Genomic DNA, 21,953 nt, shown 5'->3' on the forward strand with positions numbered 1-21,953 from the left:
CTATTGGCATCTAAATAAAATATAGGTGTTTGAATTCAGCTAAACAATCCAACACTGTCTAGCAGTCTATAATATTAATGGGTTATCCTCAGAAGTTATTGACTTGAGCCTTTTACAGCTCATTGTATTAATATGGCGTTACTTTATATACCTTGTTTTTATACTTTTCTGCTGGATGGTTAAGACCAAGATAAAGCAAGACCTATATAACAAGAAATGTAACTTTTGTATCTGATACAGTCAGTCAAGTCCCCTCAGGATTTATCCTGTAGCCCTGTACCGCACTTTGTAGATCCTTTGTCAGCCATTATTATGAATCATGGCCATTGCTTGATCAATTTGCTGTCTGTGAAAGCCTGAGAGAATGTTTGCTCTCCATGTGACTCTTCCTAGGCATGCTATACATCATCGATCACATTCCTCTATGGCTCTATAGTCTCCTTGATCAGAAAATTTGGAACACAACTGAGTTACATGATGTTACAGTATAGGTTCTCCTATGTCCCGAGTCTTCACTGACTTTGAAAGGCTAGGGCCAAAGTAAACTTTTAAGGATAAAGATCTTGTCACTTCTTGACTATCTGTGTGTAGAATACTTTCTGGCAAATAGTATAAACTGGAGATATATTTTGGAATAAATATTTATAAAGCTGGCATTTGAACCTAGATATGTATACTATTCTTTGTTAAAGGGAAATGGCAACTATTTTTTCTTTTATCAGCTTTTGCCTCTTTAAAAAATGAATTAGTCCCAAAAGCTTCAGACCAGCCTACCACATTTTACTACAACCCACTTAGCTCTTGACACTCTTCATTTTTCCATACTCAACCTATTCATTTCCTCTTGAAGATAATGAAATATTCTTTAAAAAAGGTTTTTTTTTTGGTCGTGTGTTGGCACTCACCTATCATCCCAGCACTCAGGAGGCTGAGGCAGGAGGATTGTGGTAAGTTCAAGATCATTCTGGAACCCATAGTGAGACCTTGTCTCAAAACAAACTTTAAAAAAAAGTAAGGAAAATAAAATTTGTAATGGTGGAGGCAGTCCCTTTCTCTTTGCATTTTGAAAATATCAAGACACTATTAGCATTTAACCTACTGAGCCAACTAGCATGTGGAATAAGTCAATAAGTAAACATTTGTTTGTTTAAAAAGATGAGTAGATTTGTTCATTGTGATACCTCTCTTTACAGAGAGTGCTTTAACAGGAAAATCCAGAGGAGTGTCCTAATTAGTCAGAGTATAGTTTTTTGTTTGTTTTTTGAGACAGGGTCTCGCTGTATTACCTACCTATACTTGCCTGTAAGTCCTGGGCTCAAATGATCTTTTTACCTTAGCACCCTGAGCAGCTTGGAACCATAGATACACAACCATGGCTAGCTAGTATTTTTCATGTTTAGGGGTAGAAAAACCATCAAATCTCTCCATGAGGATGTAGCATGAACATCTAAACTATACTGCTGATTCAAGTAACATATTAAAGGTTACTTGATATACTAGCTAGGTATTGGTGTACATACCTATAGTTATACCTATTCAGAAGGCTGAGGCAGGAAGATGGAAAGTTTGAGTCCAGTGTGGGCAACTAAGCAAGACTCTGTCTCAAAATAAAACTTGAAGAGAGGTGGGGATGTAGCTCAGTGGTACACAGGGCACTGAGTTCGATCCTCTATACTGGAAAAGAAAACAATTACTTTTAAGAACCACTAGTATATATACCTGCAAAAAAAAAAAAAAAAAAAAAAAAGAACCACTAAAACAGAAAGAAGATTCAGTAAGTTGTCCATCTTCAAAGTAAATGGAAAAATAACCAGAAATTGTATGACAGCCCCCTTTTTTTCAATGCAAATCATGTAGTTCTAAAGTGAGAAATAAAATCTATTCTCTTGATACTGGGGCACCTTGGAATTACATATTTTGAGTAAATTTTATTAGTAAGTATCCTGTACTAATGTTGGAAAATTGAGGGCATTTCAAGACATGGGGGTGGGCACACAGGGATATAGCTCAGCAACTTAAGTGCCTGCCTGCCAAGTGCAAGGCCCCAAGTTCGATCCCCAGTGCCCCACAAAAAAGACATTGGACACCATTTACAAATTAATCTGTAAGTGTAATATAGAGTACCCAGTCTGTCCTTCTTTTTTCATTCATTCATTAGCTTATTCTGAATGAGAGATTGTTAATGCAAATATTCCTCATTTAATGTCCTTCCTGTTTACTGACTGAACATTCCATACATCTTTCATTTGTACAGTACATCTTGTTTATGTAGTATTGTCATTTTTGCTGATTGTACTGTAGTTATGTTGTGTTATACATTACAGTACTGTGTGTTAGACTTATGTAAATAAAAGCAAAGTCATTAAGTTGGAGTTTCCCCTGACCATTTCTTTGTTCTGAATATTGTAATGTACATACTATCTATAATTCCTTGTTTAGTGACCAATTCATTTAATGAGCTATTTGCAGTTTAGTCATTAAATGAGGAATGTCTGTATGCATTCTGCAGATTGCACCTCTGCCCCATGGATGGTCTTCTGTCTGTCCATGAAATTACAAATTCTGTGGACATGAAAAATGGTTATTTTGGGGTGATCTCTGATTTTATTATGATGTTCTCAGGATTCTATAAAACTGAAAAGTTGGGGCTGGAGAGATGGCTCAGTGGTCTAAAGCACCTACTTAGAACAAGCTTAGCAAAGCACAGGGACCACGGTTCAATCCCCCAGCACCACATGCCAGCCAGCCCCGCCCCCTGGTGGGCTGAGCTGGCCACACACACACACACACACACACACACACACACAAATAAATAAATAAAATTAAAAAAAAATAAAACTGAAAAGTTTAAAAATCACTCTTCTAAATCTTTTTTTTTTTTCTTAATTGCTTTTAGACTGGTGGACCACCTAAAAAGGGAAAGCCAACTGCACCAGGAGGTACAGGGAGCACTGGAACAAAGAACAAAAAAGGAGTAGAGACCAAAGAAATAGTGGAGCCTGAGCTCTCGGTCAGTATTATGTGTTACCTCAAGGTTGTAAGCCCATTGAGGACAGTTGAGGCCTGTGAGAAGATCAGGTTCTTTCTTCTCCTGGTTCTACAATATATAGAGAATTGATATGTTCTGGAATACTGAATTTGCCTTGAACTAGTTTATCCTTTATGGCAGAAGACTTAGTTACTATAGCATACCTATGGGAGTTTTTTTAGTTTCATCTGGGGTATTTTTAATTCTTGCCATCTGTTTCCTTAAGCAGTTGCTAATTTTAGCTTATTTTTATATCTTATAGATAGAAATATGTGAAGAAAAAGCTTCAGCTGTCCTTCCCCCTACCTGTATACAGCTGCTTGACAGCAGTAACTGGAAGGAAAGGCTAGCCTGCATGGAAGAGTTCCAGAAGGTGGGTATGCAGGGATGAATGGATAACCAATGAATATATTTCACAGCATTAACTAAAGGTGACAAGGGACTTTATTGTAGCTGTTTAGTGTTTTATCTTTCAACATGTGCATTCTGTTGTTTCTATAAGCTCATAACTACTTTTTAACATGTTAGGTTCTTTTTCTGAATTATATGGCTTGGGGGCCTGCCCCTTAGCTCAGTTCTTTAAGTGGCTGCTTCAACAACAAAGCAGTCAGGCTCAGGTTGCCGTAGTTCAGTCCCCACAACTCAAGCCAGCCAAACCTGCCCGGAAGGCATTCGGAGCAAAAAAGAAAAAAAAATCCTTCTGAATTATATGGCTTAGGTGCATTTTTAGATTATAGTACTGATAAACTTATTAAGCACACAGATCTCTCCACTTAAACATGTTAATGCTTTTATGTGCTAATCCACTGTGTTGGAAATGTACATGGTGGCTCCTTGGGGCAGATACTGTCTGATTCTAATGAAAATAAGACACTAAAGAATTTGAAAGAGCAGTGGGACTTTAGTCAGGAACCTTTCAGTCCTATATCTGCTACAGAAGTGCATTAGACCTAAGTTTGTACTTTGAAATTTAATACTTAACTATTTGTACCCTGTGTAACTTATATTTTAGGAGAATCAATACAAAATATTTATGAGCAGTTTTTGCCACCTACTAAACAAATGAAAACTATTGCTGTTACTTTCCTTGGAGCTAATTATTTGTAAATTCCTAAAATGCAATTATAGTAAGTTTCACTGATACCATATACTAAGCACCTACTTTAAGAAATGATTCATTACACCAGGTATGCTGGAACATACATATTATACCAGTACTTTGGAGGCTGAGGCAGGAGATAGGAGAATCATGAGTTTGAGACCAATATCTACATAGGAAAACTTTGTTTAAAAAAAAAACCAAAAACCACTGAGTATGGTACAACATGCCTGTAATGCCAGCACTTGGGAGGTGAGCCAGGAGGATCACTGTGAGTTCAAGTCCAGTCTAGGCTGCATGAATGAATTCAAGGTCAGCCTAAACTATAGAGTAAAGCCCTTTCTTGAAGTAAGTTAATAAGGAAAGAGGGAGATAGATTGATTGATTGATTGATTGATTGATTGATTGATTATGACAGAAACTAAGCTTCCTCTATCACCTTACTCAATTCTATTCCTCTTTCTTCTGTACAGGTAGGTAACCGCTTTCTTGGTTCTAGTGTTTACCCCACCTTTGAAACTAATCTTTACCTCCTTTAACTCTCTTACCATCTTATTTCACTTCAAGGCTGTTGAACTGATGGACCGAACTGAAATGCCATGCCAGGCATTAGTGAGGATGCTGGCCAAAAAACCTGGATGGAAAGAAACCAATTTTCAGGTATTTTTTTAGTTACAGATTTAATGTCTTTATTGGAGTAATTTCTCTTACATCCTCCTATGGAGAAACTTATGTAATTAGGTTAGATAAATGCAAAAAATTGTATAATTTGTGTGATTTATTTATGTGCTCTCTTCACTACCTTTTTATTTATTTTTGTTTTTTGAGACAAGGTCCCAATATATTGCCCCTTTTGTCTCAAATCTCATAGGCTCAGGCAATCCTCTTGCTTCATTCTCTGAAGTAGCTGGCACTGCAGATTCAAGCCCCTGTGCCCTAGCTTCCTCCTTCCTATTTTTTAGGTCTCAAAGAAATAGCTTTCCTGTTTATTTAGGTAAAATATAAGTATAGTCCTTAAATTTCCAGTGAAATTTTACTGCCTCATCTTTTATAACCTTATTAATTAATAATACAGTAAGACTTAGAAATACTAAATTATTAGTTTAAAAAAGTGATTGCTGAGGTCTCCTGCCTGGCAAGTACAAAATCCTTAGGTTGATTCCCAGTATGAAAAATAATGAAATAAAAGAATAAATCATTGTTGAGCCAATGTGGGAAGCAGTATGCAGATTCCCCTAAAACTAGAGGGTCCATTTGACTCACCTATTCCATTTCTACATATCTTCCTGAAAGAGTTTAAGCTCCTCAATGCCACAGTGATATATGCTTACCTATATTTATAGCAATACAATTTATCAGAGCTAAATCTTGAAAACAGATCATATGTCCATCAACAGATGAGTTGCTAAAGAAAATATGGTACTTATATACAGTAGAGTGCTACTCGGTTATAAAGAATAAATTTGAGACATTTTTAGGTAAATGGATGTACCTTGTGACCATAATCCTAAGTAAAACAGATACACCCATTTAAATATGGCATTGTTTCTCTTATATGACAAACCCAGTGCATAAATAAGGAAGAAAATGGGAGATAATAAGTAAAAAGCTATTTTAAATGAGGAGAACAAGATACAAGGAAGAGAAAGAAGGGGTTTAAAGAATAAAAGAAGAGATTTAGAGTAAAAAGAATTGAAGGGGGAAAAATGGAAATAGAGCAGGGAGTTGGTACACATACCTCTAGTCCCAGCACTCAGGAGGCTGAGGCAGGGGGATTACCATGGGTTCAAGGCCAGGCTGATCTACACTTCATGACCCTTTCTTGAAAATCAAAAACAGAAAATAGACTTTTTAAATGGGGGGGGGGGGCTGGTGAGATGGCTCATGGTCTAAAGCACCTACTTAGAACAGGCTTAGCGAAGCACAGGGACTGGGGTTCGATCCCCCAGCGCCACATGCCGGCTGGCCCCGCCCCCTGGTGGGCTGGGCTGGCCACACACACACACATACACACACACATAAAAAAAAAAAAAAAAAAAAAAAAAAAAAAGAATTAAGATTGATGTATAGCCAGATATGATGGAGCATGCCTGTAATCCCAGCACTTGGGTGGCTGAGGCAGGAGGATGTTTGTGAGTCAGACCAGTTTGGACTACAAAGTGAGCTTAAGGCCAGCCTGAGTTGTGTAGTGAGACCCTGTCCCAAAAACAAACAAAAAAAAAAAAAAGTGATGTACAAATCTCCAATGATGAATGTGGTCATTGTGTTCTACAAACATGTATAGTACTTACTAACAAGAATAAATAATTTTGTAAAAATGGTTGATAAGGGAGGCTTACGAAAATGACAGGATTGTTCACTTAGATGTACCTAGAAGAGAGCTTGTACTAAACTTGAAATATGCCAGTTTATTTTTTACATCCTGCTAGTACCTTTTTTGTTTCTCTTCCATACCTCCTATTTTCTCTCTTGCTCCCACATACACTGTGTTCCCCAGGCACCTCTGTGTGTTGACACCTCGGCCAGATCACCTGACGCACACGGCTGAGTGGTGGTGAGGCTCACCCTGCCCTCCCGCTTCATGTGGCCACTTCAGACCTCCTCTGTGTGCAGCTGTTAGGTGGCTAGAGGAACTTACCTGACCAGTGGAACCCTTCTGTGTTAGATCCAAAACAAAGGATAATTTTAATGTATGTATATTGTATAACTGCAGAAAGTGTGAAACTCAGTTTTCCAGTGCAGTGGTTAGTATATTCATAGAGCTCTGCAACTCTATTGGAATGTCCTCATCACTCCTAAAAGAAACCCTATACTGAGTAGCAGTCACTCTGTTCTTCCCTACCCTCTAGTCCCCCTTAACTGTTAATCTACTTTCCTGTCCCTTATGAATTTACCTCTCTTGGACATGGAATCGTTTAGTAGGTGGCTTTTGTGTCTGACTTTTACTTAGCATAGCATTTTCAAAGTTTATCTATATTATAGCATATAACAGATTTTATTGCCAAATAACATTCCACTGTGTAGTTATACCATATTTTATTTCTCTGGTCATTAGTCAGTGTGCATGTAGGTTGTTTCAGCTTTTTAACAGTGGTCACTAATGCTGCTACAAACATTTCTATATAAATTTTTATTTTAACAGAGTTTCATTTCTTGGGTAGTGTTGTTGGGGTCATACAAGTCTATGTTTAACTTCTGAGTAACTGATAAAACTACTTTCCAAAGTAATTACAACATTTTACATTCATTCCAGCAATTAATGAAGGTTACATTTTCTCCACACACTAATGAATTCATCTTTTGTTTTTAAAATTCCAGTCATCCTAGGGATTATGAAGTATAATCTCATTGTTTCAGTTTGCAGCCACTAAGGTCTCTACTCACTTGGTTTAATGGTCTGTTAGTGACACAGTGATGGTGAACCTTTTGGAGCTTTCAGTAGCACAGATAGCCCACTTATGGCATAGGTTCATCACCACTTGCTAGAGAGATGTTTCCTGACATTTCTAAACTAGTCTTCCACCTCACCAGAGGGTCTGTGTGTGTGTGTGTGTGTGTGTGTGTGTGTGTGTGTGTGTTGGCCACCCCTTCAGTGATCCAAGTTTAATAATTTCACCTTAAGCTTCACTTCTCTTTACACAGGATCTAAGGACAGAGCTAAGAGGGCCCTTTTGTGTCTTTCCTCAGTCTGCATACAGCCTTGAATATCGTCATGGCTCCTAGATTCTTAGAATATATAGGAGCTTTTCAGTCTCCTATGGACATTTTACTCTCCAAATCTTCCTTTTAATTTGAACAAGTTCCTTTGCCTCAACTGGTATAGCATCATCCGACAGCTGCAATGTTAGATGTTGAACAGTTGTCACTGATTTTGGCAAATTCCCTAGGAATAGGACTTGCCCCAGTGAGCAAGCTAGAGTCAGGTCAGATGGCACATTAGCAGGAAACTGCCAGATGCTCACGTAATGACAATGCTTTGGGTTGACATTTTTTTGAGTAGAGCTCCACACTTGGTCTGCTGGACTTAGTGACTTTATAATTACAGATTTTACTATAAGTAAAATATAGATAAGTAATATTTATAAATAAAAAATAGATTTTACTATAATATATAGTTACAAATTTTATATTTGCCATGGTTGTGAGACTGCTGGGTTGTTTTTGTTTGTTTGTTGGGGTTTTCTGGGACATGTAGTTTTGTTTTGCGGTACTAGGGACTAAACCCAGGATCTTTGCACTCAACTATATCCCCAGCCCCTTTTAAAAAAACTTTGAAACAGGGTCTTGCTAAGTTGCCCAGCCTGGGGTCGAACTTGACATCTTCCTAGCTCAGTCTTTCAGAGAATTTGACTGCCAGTTTTGAAGGCTGCTTGGTGGTGAGAAGAGGAGGATGAAAATAAGGCTAATTACCAGAAGGGTGATTCTTACTGAGATTTGGTAGCTCTTCTTACGTTTCTTTTGTATTCTTTCAAGCCTTTGGTTAATTTTGAGGGCTCTGAAAGAATGATGACAGTTCTTACCAGTGTTCTTACTGTTTTTATGAGGATCAACTTTCCAGAAGTTTGCAACTCAGAAGTCCTGTCTAAGATAACTAAATCTTGGGGCTGGTGAGATGGCTCAGTGGTCTAAAACACCTACTTAGAACAAGCTAAGATAACTAAATCTTAAAAGATATAAATGGATCTGTTAGAATTTCTAGTAGCTGAACAAAGTAAATAAAATATTCAGACACTACAAAAGAAAATACTTATAGGGCAAGTGTTCTTAGGCTCATGTGTCTGTCATCACATTAATATCTTTAAGCTGTTTTCCAACTTAAAAACCCTATATATGGGGCTGGTGAGACGGCTCAGTGGTCTAAAGCACCTACTTAGAACAAGCTTAGCAAAGCACAGGGACCGCGGTTCAATCCCCCAGCACCACATGCCAGCCAGCCCGCCCCCCTGTTGGGCTGAGCTGGCCACACACACACACACACACACACACACACAAATAAATAAATAAAAATTTAAAAAAAAACCCTATATGTTCTCTAAAATTTCCTAAGTTCTGTGCTGTCTGCATGTGTAGGTTTTGTGTGGCAGCTGCAGGATAGTGCTGAGTTATGTAGTCAGTGAGGTGGTTTATTATGTATTTTAAACTATGTATTCAGATTATTTTAAAAACCCAAATAATCAGAGTAGCAATATATAAATCATATTTTTCAGTTCATAAACTTTCCTGTTTTGGAACATGGAGTATTTGGGAGTTTTTTGTTGTTTGTTTGTTTTTTCTCTTCATTGGCAGTTAGCTGCTTTGATATCAGTTAAAGGATTAAATTTTTTTTGCTTCTTTAAATTTCTGGGGCCAGGAAGATAGCTTAGTAGAATAAATCACCTGCCTGGCAAGTGCAGGGTCCTGAGGTCAATCCCTAGTACTGCAAAAAAATTTTAAAAATAAAAATAAGTTTCTGCTTTCTTTATAGCAGAGTAATACTTCATTGTGTAAAAATACCACCTCTTTTTTTATCCATTCCTCAGGTGATGGGCATTTGGGAATGCTTTTCTTACTATTTTTGTATTCTCTTTAAAAATAAAATTAATAAATTTCTGCTTTCATTTTGATTTTTTCAGTGATCCATAAGGTGGTACAGGGGGTGGGTAGGGAGATAGCTCAGTGGTCTAAGCACCTCCTGGCAAACTGAAGGACCCAAGTTTGATCCCCAGTACCACATGCTGTGCCGCCCCGAGTCCAGGCGCTCCATACTAGCCTGATATCATGCACACCTGTAATCCCAGCACTGGGGCGGCTGATATAAGAGGATCGTTATAAGTCTGAGCTGCATTGTGAGACCCTGTGTCAAATAAATTTTAAAAAATAAAAATAACTACATTACAGCTTCCGCCTGCTATATGAGTAAATAAATGAATGTCTTCTGCTGACTTACAGCTTTATGATGATTGTTCTCACTCAGGTGATGCAGATGAAGCTTCACATAGTTGCTTTGATTGCTCAGAAGGGACATTTTTCCAAAACTTCAGCTCAGATTGTGTTAGATGGCCTTGTAGACAAGATTGGAGATGTGAAATGTGGAAATAACGCAAAAGAAGCCATGACAGCGATGGCTGAGGCTTGCATGTTGCCTTGGACAGCTGAGCAGGTTAGTGACACAGCTCTCTTACCCCAAATTGTCCTAGTTTTCCTTCAAAGTTCAATGTAAGCTTCCTAATCTTAAAACTATTTTTGATACTGTATTTTAATTTCTGCCTTGATAATACACTGTTGCCTGATAGTAGAAATTTGTCTAAGAATAGTCCAGAGAAGATGACAGTACTTTTTTCATAAGACCATATAATCCAGAATGAACACTAGTGCAAGGTTGTAAATAGTTCATTATGCTTTTAACACCACTACTGTATCTCTTACTTTTTCCTTTTGTAGCTAAATCTTTTGTTTCTAAATCCTTTTTTTAGTGGTTTAAGTGTCAAAAAAGCCATGTTTAATCCATGTGCACCTTAAAAGCATGTAACATTTCTCCAAGAAATGTAAGAGAAGACACAGATTCACTGTTGTTTTTCCCCTGAAAGGTTATGTCAATGGCTTTCTCACAGAAGAACCCCAAGAACCAGTCAGAAACTCTGAATTGGCTATCAAATGCAATCAAAGAATTTGGGTTTTGTGGGTAAGTCAGAACAAAATCAAGTAGAAAATTATTACATGTTTTACGAATCTCTAATTGGTGATCATATCATATATGTCATAGCTACCTCTACTGTTATGGTTGGTTTGGGGCTTTTTTGGTTTGTTTTGAGACAGCCTTATTATGTACTTCAGCCTGGCTCACTAAGTAGCCCAGGCTGGCCTCCTGGGCATGGTGATCCTCCTGCCTCAGCCTTCCATGTGCTAGGATTATAGGCAGGTACCGCTATATCTGGCTGACTGTGCTTATTTTTAGAAAAGCTAGTGCTGAGTTGTCTATAGAAAAGGAAGAAACATTTGTTTATAAATTCTGTATCACATCTGTCTGGAATTTTGATATCTTCTAAAAGAGTTTTCTAAGTTATTTTTCCTCAAGTGTTATCCCACAGAAAAGCCAATTCCAGGGATTTCTAGTCTAATCATTAGACATTAATACATATGCCCACATTTGTTCTGCAACTTGCAAGGCACTTTGATGAATTAAGTGCTCTGTTGAGTATACCTGCCAGAGGTGGGTTGGGTTAATTCAACCTATCCAAGTTTAAGTTGGTACTCGGAAAATGAATAAAGAGGAATACACTGGGGGAAAAAAAAATAAGTGCTCTCAGAAATCTTTCAACTGAAGAGCTTATTTATTTTAATTCACTGTTTCTCAGACTTATATATAGAAAATACTTGTTTACTTCAGTTAACAAAATTTAACAGAGCTGGGGCTGATGAGACGGCTCAGTGGTCTAAAGCACCTACTTAGAACAAGCTTAGCAAAGCACAGGGACCGCGGTTCAATCCCCCAGCACCACATGCCAGCCAGCCCCGCCCCCTGGTGGGCTGAGCTGGCCACACACGCACACACACGCACACACACACACACACAAATAAATAAATAAAATTTAAAAAAAACCCAGAACTTTCTTTATCCCAGACAGTTTTTTTTTGTGACAGTGATCATCCTGCCTGAGTGCCAATATAATAGATGTGCTGACTATGGCCAGGCCAGGCACTTACTTTCTAAAGCACGCTTCCAGTAATTCATTTGTTATAATCCTCAGAAAACCACCTGTGGCCTTTTGTTGCCCTCGGTTTGTAGATAAGGGAACTAAAGCACAGAAAGCTTCAATTATCTGTGTCATATGTGTAGCTAGCCAAGTGTCAAAGCCAAGATTTGAATCCAGGAATTTTTTATTTCAGGAGACCCTGTAATTGCTGTACTGTATTGCCCTTCTCTGTATCTTTCTACTTCTCATTTACACTGTTACTATCTTAGAAAACAGTATTTTAATTCTACTTATTAAAGAAATACTACTGTAGAAGTCATCATTCAGTTATCATTCAAGTAAAAATTGGCTTTTCATGGCAGTATCTGTGTTCTTCTGTAGTTGAGGATATTTTTTTTTAATTTGCGGCACCAAGGATTGAAATCAGGACCCTGTGCTTGCCAGGCAGGCACTTACTCTACTGAGCTATCTCCCCAGCCCTGAGGATATTGTTATAATCCCTCCTGTTGTTATTTTAATCTAAGCTCTTGCCTATGTAGTTCAGACAGGTCTTTTTTTTTTTTTCAGTAACAAATTGAACTCTGGACCTTGTGCTTGCCAGGCCAGCACTCACACAGGTCTCAAACTCAATATATAACCCAAGTTGGCCTCCAACTTTCTACTGTCCTACTTTAGCTTCACAAGTGCTAGGATTACAGGCATGTACCACCATACGTAGCAGATGTTGTTATAATTCTTGCATAATTACACAAGTTTTTTTTCTTTCCTTTCTCTTCCCTCCCTCTCTATCCCTTTTTCTTTTTTATGTTTGAGACAGGGTCTACCATGTAGTTCAGGCTAATCTTGAATTCACTATGTAACCCAGGCTGGCCTCAGACTTACAGTGATCTTCCTGCCTAAGCTTCCTGAGCATGTGTATCACCACACCTCTCTTCCTTTCTTTTCTCTTACACAGTGCAGAATTAAGCCAAGGTCTTCATGTCTGCAAGGCAGCCACTCTACCAGTGAGCTACATTCTTGGCTCAAATGTACAATTTTGATGTAAAATTAATCTGTTGGCATGTCACATGAAAGCCAAGTGCATATTTACCTCTTTTTTATCTGTGTTCTTTCACTTACTCAGTTGAGTACACTGCTCTGTTTGTTTCAGGCCCTTGGAATGCATCATGGACAAAATTAAATTCCTGTTTACATAAACATATATTTGAGTAAGGGGCAAATATCTGTATATATGCCTATGCATATATATTTTCTTTTTTCTTTTTTTTTTTTTTTTTTAATAAACTGGGTATAGTGGTGAACATCTATAATCAGAGCATTCTGAGAGCCTGAGGCAGGAAAATCAAAATTTTGAGTCCTACCTGGGCAACTTAGTAATACCCTCTCTCAAAACACATGGGCTGGGCTGGTGAGATGGCTCAGTGGTCTAAAGCACCTACTTAGAACAAGCTAAGCTAAGCAAAACACAGGGACCACGGTTCAATCCCCGAGCACCACATGCCAGCCGGCCCCGCCCCCTGGTGGGCTGAGCTGGCCACACACACACTAAATAAATAAATAAATAAATACACATGGGCTGAGGGTATAGCTGAGTGGTACAACATCTCTGGTTTCCATCCTCCATACTGCCAAAAAAAAAAGTGGGAAAGGTTGAAACAGTGGGAAAGAGTTGAGCAGGAGACTCACAAGATCATTCTGACTATAGTCAAAGATAAGATTAGTAGGGACTGTAATGCCATGTGCTGGCAGTGGCAGTGTGTGGCACTAGCCACCAAAACCAGGCATGGTGGCACATGCCTGTAATCCTAGTGCTGAGGAGGCTTGAGACAAGAGGATCACTACCAATCTGAGCTGAGTCTGAGCCATGAGAACCTGTACCAAATAAATAAAGATTAAAAAAAAAAAAAAGATAAGATTAGTAGGCTATTCTGATAATCCTGCAACAAGTTATAGTGGCTTGGAAGGTTATAAAGTGGAAGTGCTGTAACTTGGGATATCGTTTGAAAATAGACCTGAATGGAACGTTGGGCGGAAGAGAAAGGTTAGTCAAGAATGATGTGGTTACTAAGAGTGGCCTAAGCACTTGGGAGAAAAAGTTGGAGGGAACAGTGGGAGAACAGGTTTGGGGTCTGGAGAGTGAAATCGGTTTGATTTTGATGTACAGGATATAGGTATCTGCTAGACATAAAATGGAAATGTCACTCCAGACATCATGGCTCTTACCTATAATCCCAGCTATGACTGGCAGAGGCTGAGTCAGGAGGACTGGGTTCAAGGTCAGCCTGGGCATAGCAGTGGGCTTAATGATGGATCTATGGCTGGCATGTGCGGGGCCTGAGCTCAATCATCAGCATCATAGACAAGGTGTGTGGCAAGGGTTGCAAAATCAGATGAGAATGTGAACCTGGACTTCAGGAGTCTTAATTAAACAATAGTATTAATCAATGTTTGGATTGTGTCAAAAGGTCACTTTAAAGTGAATGTAGAAAGAAACTAAACTCTTCCAAAGTCTGCCTTCATAAATACTGTTGAATATTTTTAAGGTTTTATGTATATGTCTGTGTTCTGTTGTAAATGTTCTTTCTAGGTTGAACGTCAAAGCTTTCATTAGTAATGTGAAAACCGCTCTTGCTGCCACAAACCCAGTGAGTATATCCCAGCATCTATAATATGGGGGTGTTAACCACCGTATTTCTCTTCTGATTTGGAAAGTTGTTTTGGTTCTTTTTGGCAGGCTGTGAGGACTGCTGCCATCACTTTACTTGGTGTGATGTATCTGTATGTTGGTCCCTCTTTACGAATGTTCTTTGAGGATGAGAAGCCTGCCCTCCTGTCACAGATAGATGCAGAATTTGAGAAGGTAAAAAAGGTCCACAAATGATGCAATCCAACTGATGAATTTGTAATCTCATAGTAAAGACTAATATTGTCAAACCTTTGGAATAAAGAATATATGCAGGGGCTGGTGAGATGGCTCAGTGGTCTACAGCACCTACTTGGAACAAGCTCAGCAAAGCACAGGGACCGCGGTTCAGTCCCCCAGCACCACATGCCAGCCAGCCCTGCCCCCTGGTGGGCTGAGCTGGCCACACACACACACACACGCACAAATAAATAAATAAAAATTAAAAAAAAAAAAAAAGAATATATGCAGATTGACAGGGGTAGTGACACATCCTTGTAATCCCATCACTTGGGAGGCTGAGGCAGGAGGATCACTGGTAAGGCCAGGATGGGGTCCCTAGTGAGTACAAGGCCAGCCTGAACTACATAATGAGACCCTGTCTGTCTTGGGGTGGGAGAGGAATGTGTGTTGGCTTTTATGTGTATAAAGTTTCCCTAGAAGAATTCATAAGAAATTGATGAGTTTGTGAGGAAGATAACTAGGTAACTATGGTATAGGAGAGGAGATATATATATATATATATATATATATATATATATTATATTTGGTACAGGGTCTCACTACATAACTTGGACTCATAGTGATTCGCCTGTTTTCAGCCTTCCCAGCGCTGAGATTACAGGCGTGTACCACCACACCTGGACTCGGTGTCTGGCTCAGCACCCTGGGGCGTAGGGCCAGTGTGGCATGTGGTACCCAGGATCAAACCCTAATCCCTGCACTTGCCTAGGCCCTCTTCATATATTTTTTAATTTATTCAATATATTGATTTATTCCAATATTCATTTTTTTTAAAAAAGTATGGAACCTCCCTGAATAACTTCTGAGATTCCTTGGTGTTAGATTTTCTCTGAGTTGTGTGGGGCATACAGGTCAAAAGACAACATCATGACTGAGAAGTCAGAGCCTAAAGTGTGTATGAAGATAACTTTTGCTGTGTGTCCTGAAAATTAAAGTAGGCATGAAAAACTTCATTGTACGAGTAAGCATCATGGCAGAATGAGAACATGGACACAGGTACCCGCAACAGCCTGTTTGTTGTCATGCTCATCATTCTCTTGCCTCCTTTATTTGTGTGTAGATGCAGGGTCAGAGCCCACCCACTCCAACCAGAGGCCTTTCTAAGCATAGCACAGGGGGTGCAGATGAAGGAGAGGATGGAGATGAACCAGATGATGGGGGCAATGATATTGTTGATCTTTTGCCAAGGACAGAGATCAGGTAGGTTTCACTCCCAGGAACAATTTGATTCATCGGGCTAAATTCTTAATGGTATCTTCTTATTTTTAATTCAGTAGAGGAAACTTGTGGAGTCTAGAATTACAAGTTATATCTTATTTTTCAGTGATAAAATTACCTCAGAGTTGGTGTCTAAGATTGGTGACAAGAATTGGAAGATCAGAAAGGAAGGACTAGATGAAGTAGCAAGTATTATCAATGAAGCAAAATTTATCCAACCAAATATAGGTGAACTTCCAACTGCCTTGAAGGGTCGACTCAACGATTCAAATAAAATCCTGGTACGTAGAGCCTTTTCTTTTTCCCCCTGTCCTCTTGCTATAGGAGTTTCCTTTTCAGTGAAGCCTTCACTAGTAAAAACTTAGTGATCACTTTATTTTGAACGAGAAATGCTATCTTTTAATTTCTAAAGTGTATCTCAGGATAATTCAGGTTTATTAAGCTTTCATAAGTTTCAGAATTTGCTTTTTATGGGAATCTGATGTTAAATATCTCTGTATGAAACTACTTATATAGAAACATACCTATTTTTTAATTTTTCAATTTGGATTTTTGTAAGGTTTTGTTTGTTTTGGGGTTTTTCTTGGTACCAGAGATTGAACTCAGGACCTTGTACTTGCCAGGCAGGCATTTATGCCACTGAGCTATGTCACTTTTCTCAGACTTGAAATTATAAAGTAAATAAAGGGGCTGGAGAGATGGCTCAGTGGTCTAAAGCACCTACTTAGAACAAGCTTAGCAAAGCACAGTGGACCGCAGTTCGATCCCCCAGCACCACATGCCAGCCAGCCCCCCACCCTGGTGGGCTGAGCTGGCCACACACACACACACACACACACACACACACACTAAATGTAAAAATAAATAAATAATTTTTTTTAAAAAAAGAATGTGATAATTCTTAAAAAATAAATAAAGTAAATAAAATTGTAAACTACTATGACTGGTGCTCTGAAATTCTTATAATACAGTTTTTTGAACTGATGATAAAAAGAGAGATAACCAGTTGCAGTAGCTATTGCCTCCAGTCCTAGTGACTTGGCAGGCTGAGAGGCAAGAGGATTGAAAGTTCAAGGCCAGCCTGGACTGCATAGCAAGGCCCTGTCTTAAAACAAGACAAAACCAAATAAAGGACTTGGATTATAGATGGTGTTAGCGCACCCCAGGGCTCAATTTTTTGTACAGAAGAAAATAAAAAAAGGCGTGAAAATTATTCATAAGCTAATTAGAAAGAGATCACAAGGGAATTTCCTTGTCTCACAGAAACCTATGTTGACTATAACAACAGTCATGCAAAAGCTTTTGAGTATAGCGTGCTAATGGTTTGAACATAAAGCGTTGTCTTTTCTACTTAGGTGCAGCAGACACTGAATATCCTCCAGCAGCTAGCAGTAGCCATGGGCCCAAACATCAAGCAGCACGTAAAGAACTTGGGTGTTCCTATCATCACAGTCCTTGGGGACAGCAAGGTAAGCCAACTCTATTCACAGCTCTGTTCGAGAGTAGGCCAGTCACATTCTCGAATTAAGGATAGTTCTCTTTTCTAGAATACATGTAAATCTTTACAGGTTTATAAAGATGAGAATATTGGGGAACAGTTAACATGTTTATATTTCAGCGAGTATTAAGGGTACTAGATATGTCAGTTACTAGCTGTGATGCTTTCGTGGTTTCATGTCCTCTCTAAAGTTCAGGTTTTTTTATCTGTGAAATTTCTTTCTTAGAGAATGGAATGTACAAGGTACCTTATATTGTTCCTCTTTGATGTATTATGCACTCAATAAATGACTGCTATTTGTGGTTGTTATCATTATATAAAGTTTTGCTCTAGTGAATAATTATATGAGTCTGGGGATTTTGAAGTTTTTCTTTTTATTCTTTTTGCCCTGAACTACTAGGGCAAGGTTCAGTTAAGTATCTATCTGTACTTTCACAGTTATAGAAGTCATTTAAGTGTGATTGAGGGTTACAACACACCTTTTCTACTTAGCCCCTCCCTAAGTATTTCAATTTCTCTATTTTTGTGTAATTCATTTAACTTGAGGAATTGAACTATCTTTAAACTTTTCTCAATGTCTCATTCTGTAAATGCAAAGTAACATAAGACATAATTTAAATAGTTGCAAGGGTAGTAATTTTAGTCTTAACCATTTTGAGATTGCTAACATGAAGAATGCTCGATTCTTTAGCAGAAAGTCATAAATTATTGGGAGATTCAGAAAATAAAATTTGAGGGACCAGGGAGATGGCTCAGTAGAATAAGGGCCTGAGTTCAATCTCTGGTTCTGCAAAAAAAAAAATTGAAAGTTCATGTTTTTTACATGTTGTGTTATGGATAGATCAATGACTTACCTAATTAACTGACTATACAAGTTTTTAATTTAGTTTTATATTTTTACTTTCCCTTGGAGTTTTTGTACAATGATAGAACTAGTATCTGGTTTCAGAAAAGATAGTTCCAAGCATGTCTGCATAGATCTTAGAGAAATTTTTATTCACATTCATAAAATAAAGTCTTCCTTCTTCAAGCTCCAAACTGTAGTTGGTAATTATTTTTGCCAATTCTCTTCTCTATTCAGAACAATGTTCGTGCTGCTGCCCTAGCAACTGTGAATGCCTGGGCAGAGCAGACTGGCATGAAAGAGTGGCTGGAGGGAGAAGATCTTTCTGAGGAACTCAAAAAGGAAAATCCTTTCTTAAGGCAAGAGGTTAGTACTATAAATTAATCATATGTTTTACTCATTTCTTTACCTCTTTATGGACTAGGACCCATCTAATACATGTTTATATGGTTAAAATGAATTTATTACAAAATTTAAAGAAATGAAACCTAATTCTTGATATATTGTGTTTATGTGCTTCTTTATTGGTTCCTATTTTTGTAACAAAACTGGGAGATGGCTAAGTAGAATAAGCGCTTCCCTGGCGAGCACAAGAGCCTGAGTTCAATCCCCGGTTCCACCAAAAAAAAAAAAAAAAGAAGAAGATGTAATCAGAATATAAAAATAGTTTAACATTTTAAAAAAATCATCAATGTAGTCTGTCATGCCAACAGAAGAAAATTATGATCATATCAGTTGATATAGAAAAAGCGTTTGACAGCCCAATACTCATTCATGATAAAAACTGTCAGCAAGTTTCATAACAGAATTATCTCACCTTCAGGAAGCACCATATCTGCAAAAAGCAAGCAAAAAACCTTCTACAGATAATATCACAATGGGAGAAGACTGAAAACCACTGGGAATGTGAAAATGATGCAAAGATGCCAGCTATTTAGTATCACTGAACAGAGTACTAGTAATTCTAATTATTATAGTAATGCAAGAAAATAAACAAAAGATTACATGACTGTCTACAATAGAAAAATTTTAAGAGGCCAACTGTGACACACAGCTGTAATCCCAGCACCAGAGAGGCTAAGACAGTAGGATCGCTGAGAGTTTGAGGCCAGCTTGAACTACATGGCAAAACCCTGTCTTTAAAAAAAAACAGGGCTGGTGAGATGGCTCAGTGGTCTAAAGCACCTACTTAGAACAAGTTTAGCAAAGCACAGGGACCACAGTTCTAATCCCCCAGCACCACATGCCAGCCAGCCCCGCCCCCTGGTGGGCTGAGCTGGCCACACACACACACACACATAAATAAATAAATTAATTAATTAATAAAGAATATTTAAAAAAAAAAAAAAAAACCTCAAGAAATGTACAAATGGGGCCGGGGAGATGGCTCAGTGGAATAAGCACTTCCCTGGCAAGCACAAGGACCTGAGTTCAATCCCTGGTTCTGCAAAAAGAAAAAGAAATGTACAAGTAAACTACAATCAATGAGTTCAACAAGATTGGAAGATACAAAATCATCACACTCTATTTATTCAACCTGTAGCACCTCCAAAATAGGTGTGTATCAGAGTCAGTGCACAAAAATTATATTTTGATCTGAGGACATAGCTCAAGTGTAGAATGCTTGCCTATAATTTGTGAAGCACTGGGTTCAATCCTAACATTACAAAATAAGGGGCATAAAGGGTAAAAGTCATATTTCTTTATGTGAACATTCATTATTTTGTTTATTCATTTATTTGTGGTACCAGGGATTGAACCCAGAAGGTTTTTGTTTTTTTTTTTTTTTGGCGGCTCCAGATTGCCTCCAGGGCTGGTCTGGATTGCCTTAAGAATGCGGGAATTGAACCACGGATCCCAGAGACTGACTACTTTGTTTAAGCAGGCACTTAAACAACTGAGCTAGTGGGCGGGCCCCCAGGGATTGAACCCAGGACCCTGCGCTTGCCAGGCAAGCGCTTATTCTACTGAGCTATCACCCCAGGCCCACATTCATTACTTTAAAATAAGTGGGTCCCTCAGTGTGTGTATAACTTAACAAATACAGAAACTTACAGAATACTGAAAAGAATTCAAAAACCTAAATAAATGGAGAGACATATTAAATGAAGAACTCGACATAGGAAGAACTTCGTCTCTCACTATCTATGAATTTAATATAATTGTGATGAAAAGTCCAGCAAGATTTTTTTTATAGACACAGACAAGCTTATTCTAAGATTTGTATTGCCCAGCACAGGCCCTAGAATAGCTAAAACAACCTTGCTGAAGAAAACATTTTGGAGGAGTTACTCAACTGTGTATTATGCTTACTTTACTGCTATAATCAAGACAGCTGATAACAATGAGAAGAGGACAGCATGATGATAAGTACAACAATCAGTGGAACAAGAGAGAAAACCAGATCTCAATTAGTATGATCAACTAATTTTAGACAAAGTTAAAGTAAATCCATGGAGGAAGGTTAGCCATTTCATCCAATGATTTGGAGCAGCTAGATGTTCACAGAGAGAAAAATGAGCTTCAACCTAAATCTCACATTTTATATAAAATTAAAGCAGATTTGGGGCTAGAAATGTAGCTCAGTAGTAGAATTCTTGCCTAGGATGTGCAAGGCAATCGGTTTAATCCCTAATAAGACAGAAAATAGATCTTGGACTTAAATGTAGAACATAAATTATAGAAGTCTTAGCAAAATCATATAGGACTGGGAAGTAATTTTAGACTGAAAACACAATCCATAGCTGGTGGTGCACACCTGTTAATTCTAGCTTTCAGGAGTCCAAAGCAAAAGGATTGCTGTGAGTTCAAGGCCAACCTGGACTATGTAATAAGCTGTGTATTTCACACTGAAATACATAGACCCTATCTAAGAAAAAACCAAAACAAAAAAAGAACCAAATAAAAAAAGAAAATCTGATAAATTGGATCACATCAAAATTAAGACTTTTGGGGTTGGGAATGTAAACATTTTCAAAGTAAAAGTTTAACTACAAAAAACTACTTGAGGGCCAGGGAGATAGCTCAGTGGAGTAAGAGCTTGCCTGGCAAGTGCAAGGTCCTGAGTTCAATCCCTGGTTACACACACACACACACACACACACACACACACACCACACACACACAAAACACTACTTGAAGCTGAACCTGGTGGCACATACCTATAATTCCAACAACTAGAAAGCTGAGGTAGGAGGTTTCAAGTTCAAGGAAGTTCAAGGCAAGCCTGAACTACATGGTAGGACCATGTCTTTTAAAAAAGGTATTTATATATGCAGTGATTTAAATCTCAGGAATTATGCTGCACGCAAGAAACAATCCCAAACATACTGCTTCATTACATTTATACTTAGAAATGGCAAACGAATAATGGTTGCCAGGGAACAGAGGAAGGAGCAGGAAGAGGTATGAGGATGGTTATAAAAGGGCAACTTGGCCAAACATAGTGGTGCACACCCTATCCCTTGGGAGGCTGAGGCAGGAGGATCACTGGGAGTTTGAGGCCAACCCGGACTACACAGTGAGACCCTGTCTGAGATGGATGGATGGATGGATGGATGGATGGATGGATGAATGGATGGACAGACGGACGGGCAACATGAGCATTTATGATAGGAACTGTTGAGAATCTTGATTGTGGTAGCAAAAACTTGATAAATTATATGAA

At 38.4% G+C, this 21,953-nt stretch overlaps 1 protein-coding gene across 1 annotated transcript in view; it reads left to right on the forward strand.

Annotated features, from left to right (window-relative positions):
- Ckap5 (cytoskeleton associated protein 5) overlaps positions 1-21,953 on the forward strand; it is a 124,737-nt gene that overhangs the window by 74,063 nt on the left and 28,721 nt on the right. Inside the window, exons 13-23 of the mRNA XM_023710577.1 lie at positions 2,897-3,010; positions 3,291-3,401; positions 4,695-4,787; positions 10,081-10,266; positions 10,694-10,788; positions 14,388-14,445; positions 14,535-14,660; positions 15,787-15,926; positions 16,051-16,225; positions 17,300-17,413; positions 18,524-18,652. Coding sequence (XP_023566345.1) covers positions 2,897-3,010; positions 3,291-3,401; positions 4,695-4,787; positions 10,081-10,266; positions 10,694-10,788; positions 14,388-14,445; positions 14,535-14,660; positions 15,787-15,926; positions 16,051-16,225; positions 17,300-17,413; positions 18,524-18,652 — 1,341 coding nt within the window. The remainder of the gene's footprint in view (positions 1-2,896; positions 3,011-3,290; positions 3,402-4,694; positions 4,788-10,080; positions 10,267-10,693; positions 10,789-14,387; positions 14,446-14,534; positions 14,661-15,786; positions 15,927-16,050; positions 16,226-17,299; positions 17,414-18,523; positions 18,653-21,953) is intronic.

This window comes from Octodon degus, unplaced genomic scaffold (assembly GCF_000260255.1).
Source record: "Octodon degus isolate 3935 unplaced genomic scaffold, OctDeg1.0 scaffold00018, whole genome shotgun sequence".
Classification (NCBI taxonomy): domain Eukaryota; kingdom Metazoa; phylum Chordata; class Mammalia; order Rodentia; family Octodontidae; genus Octodon; species Octodon degus.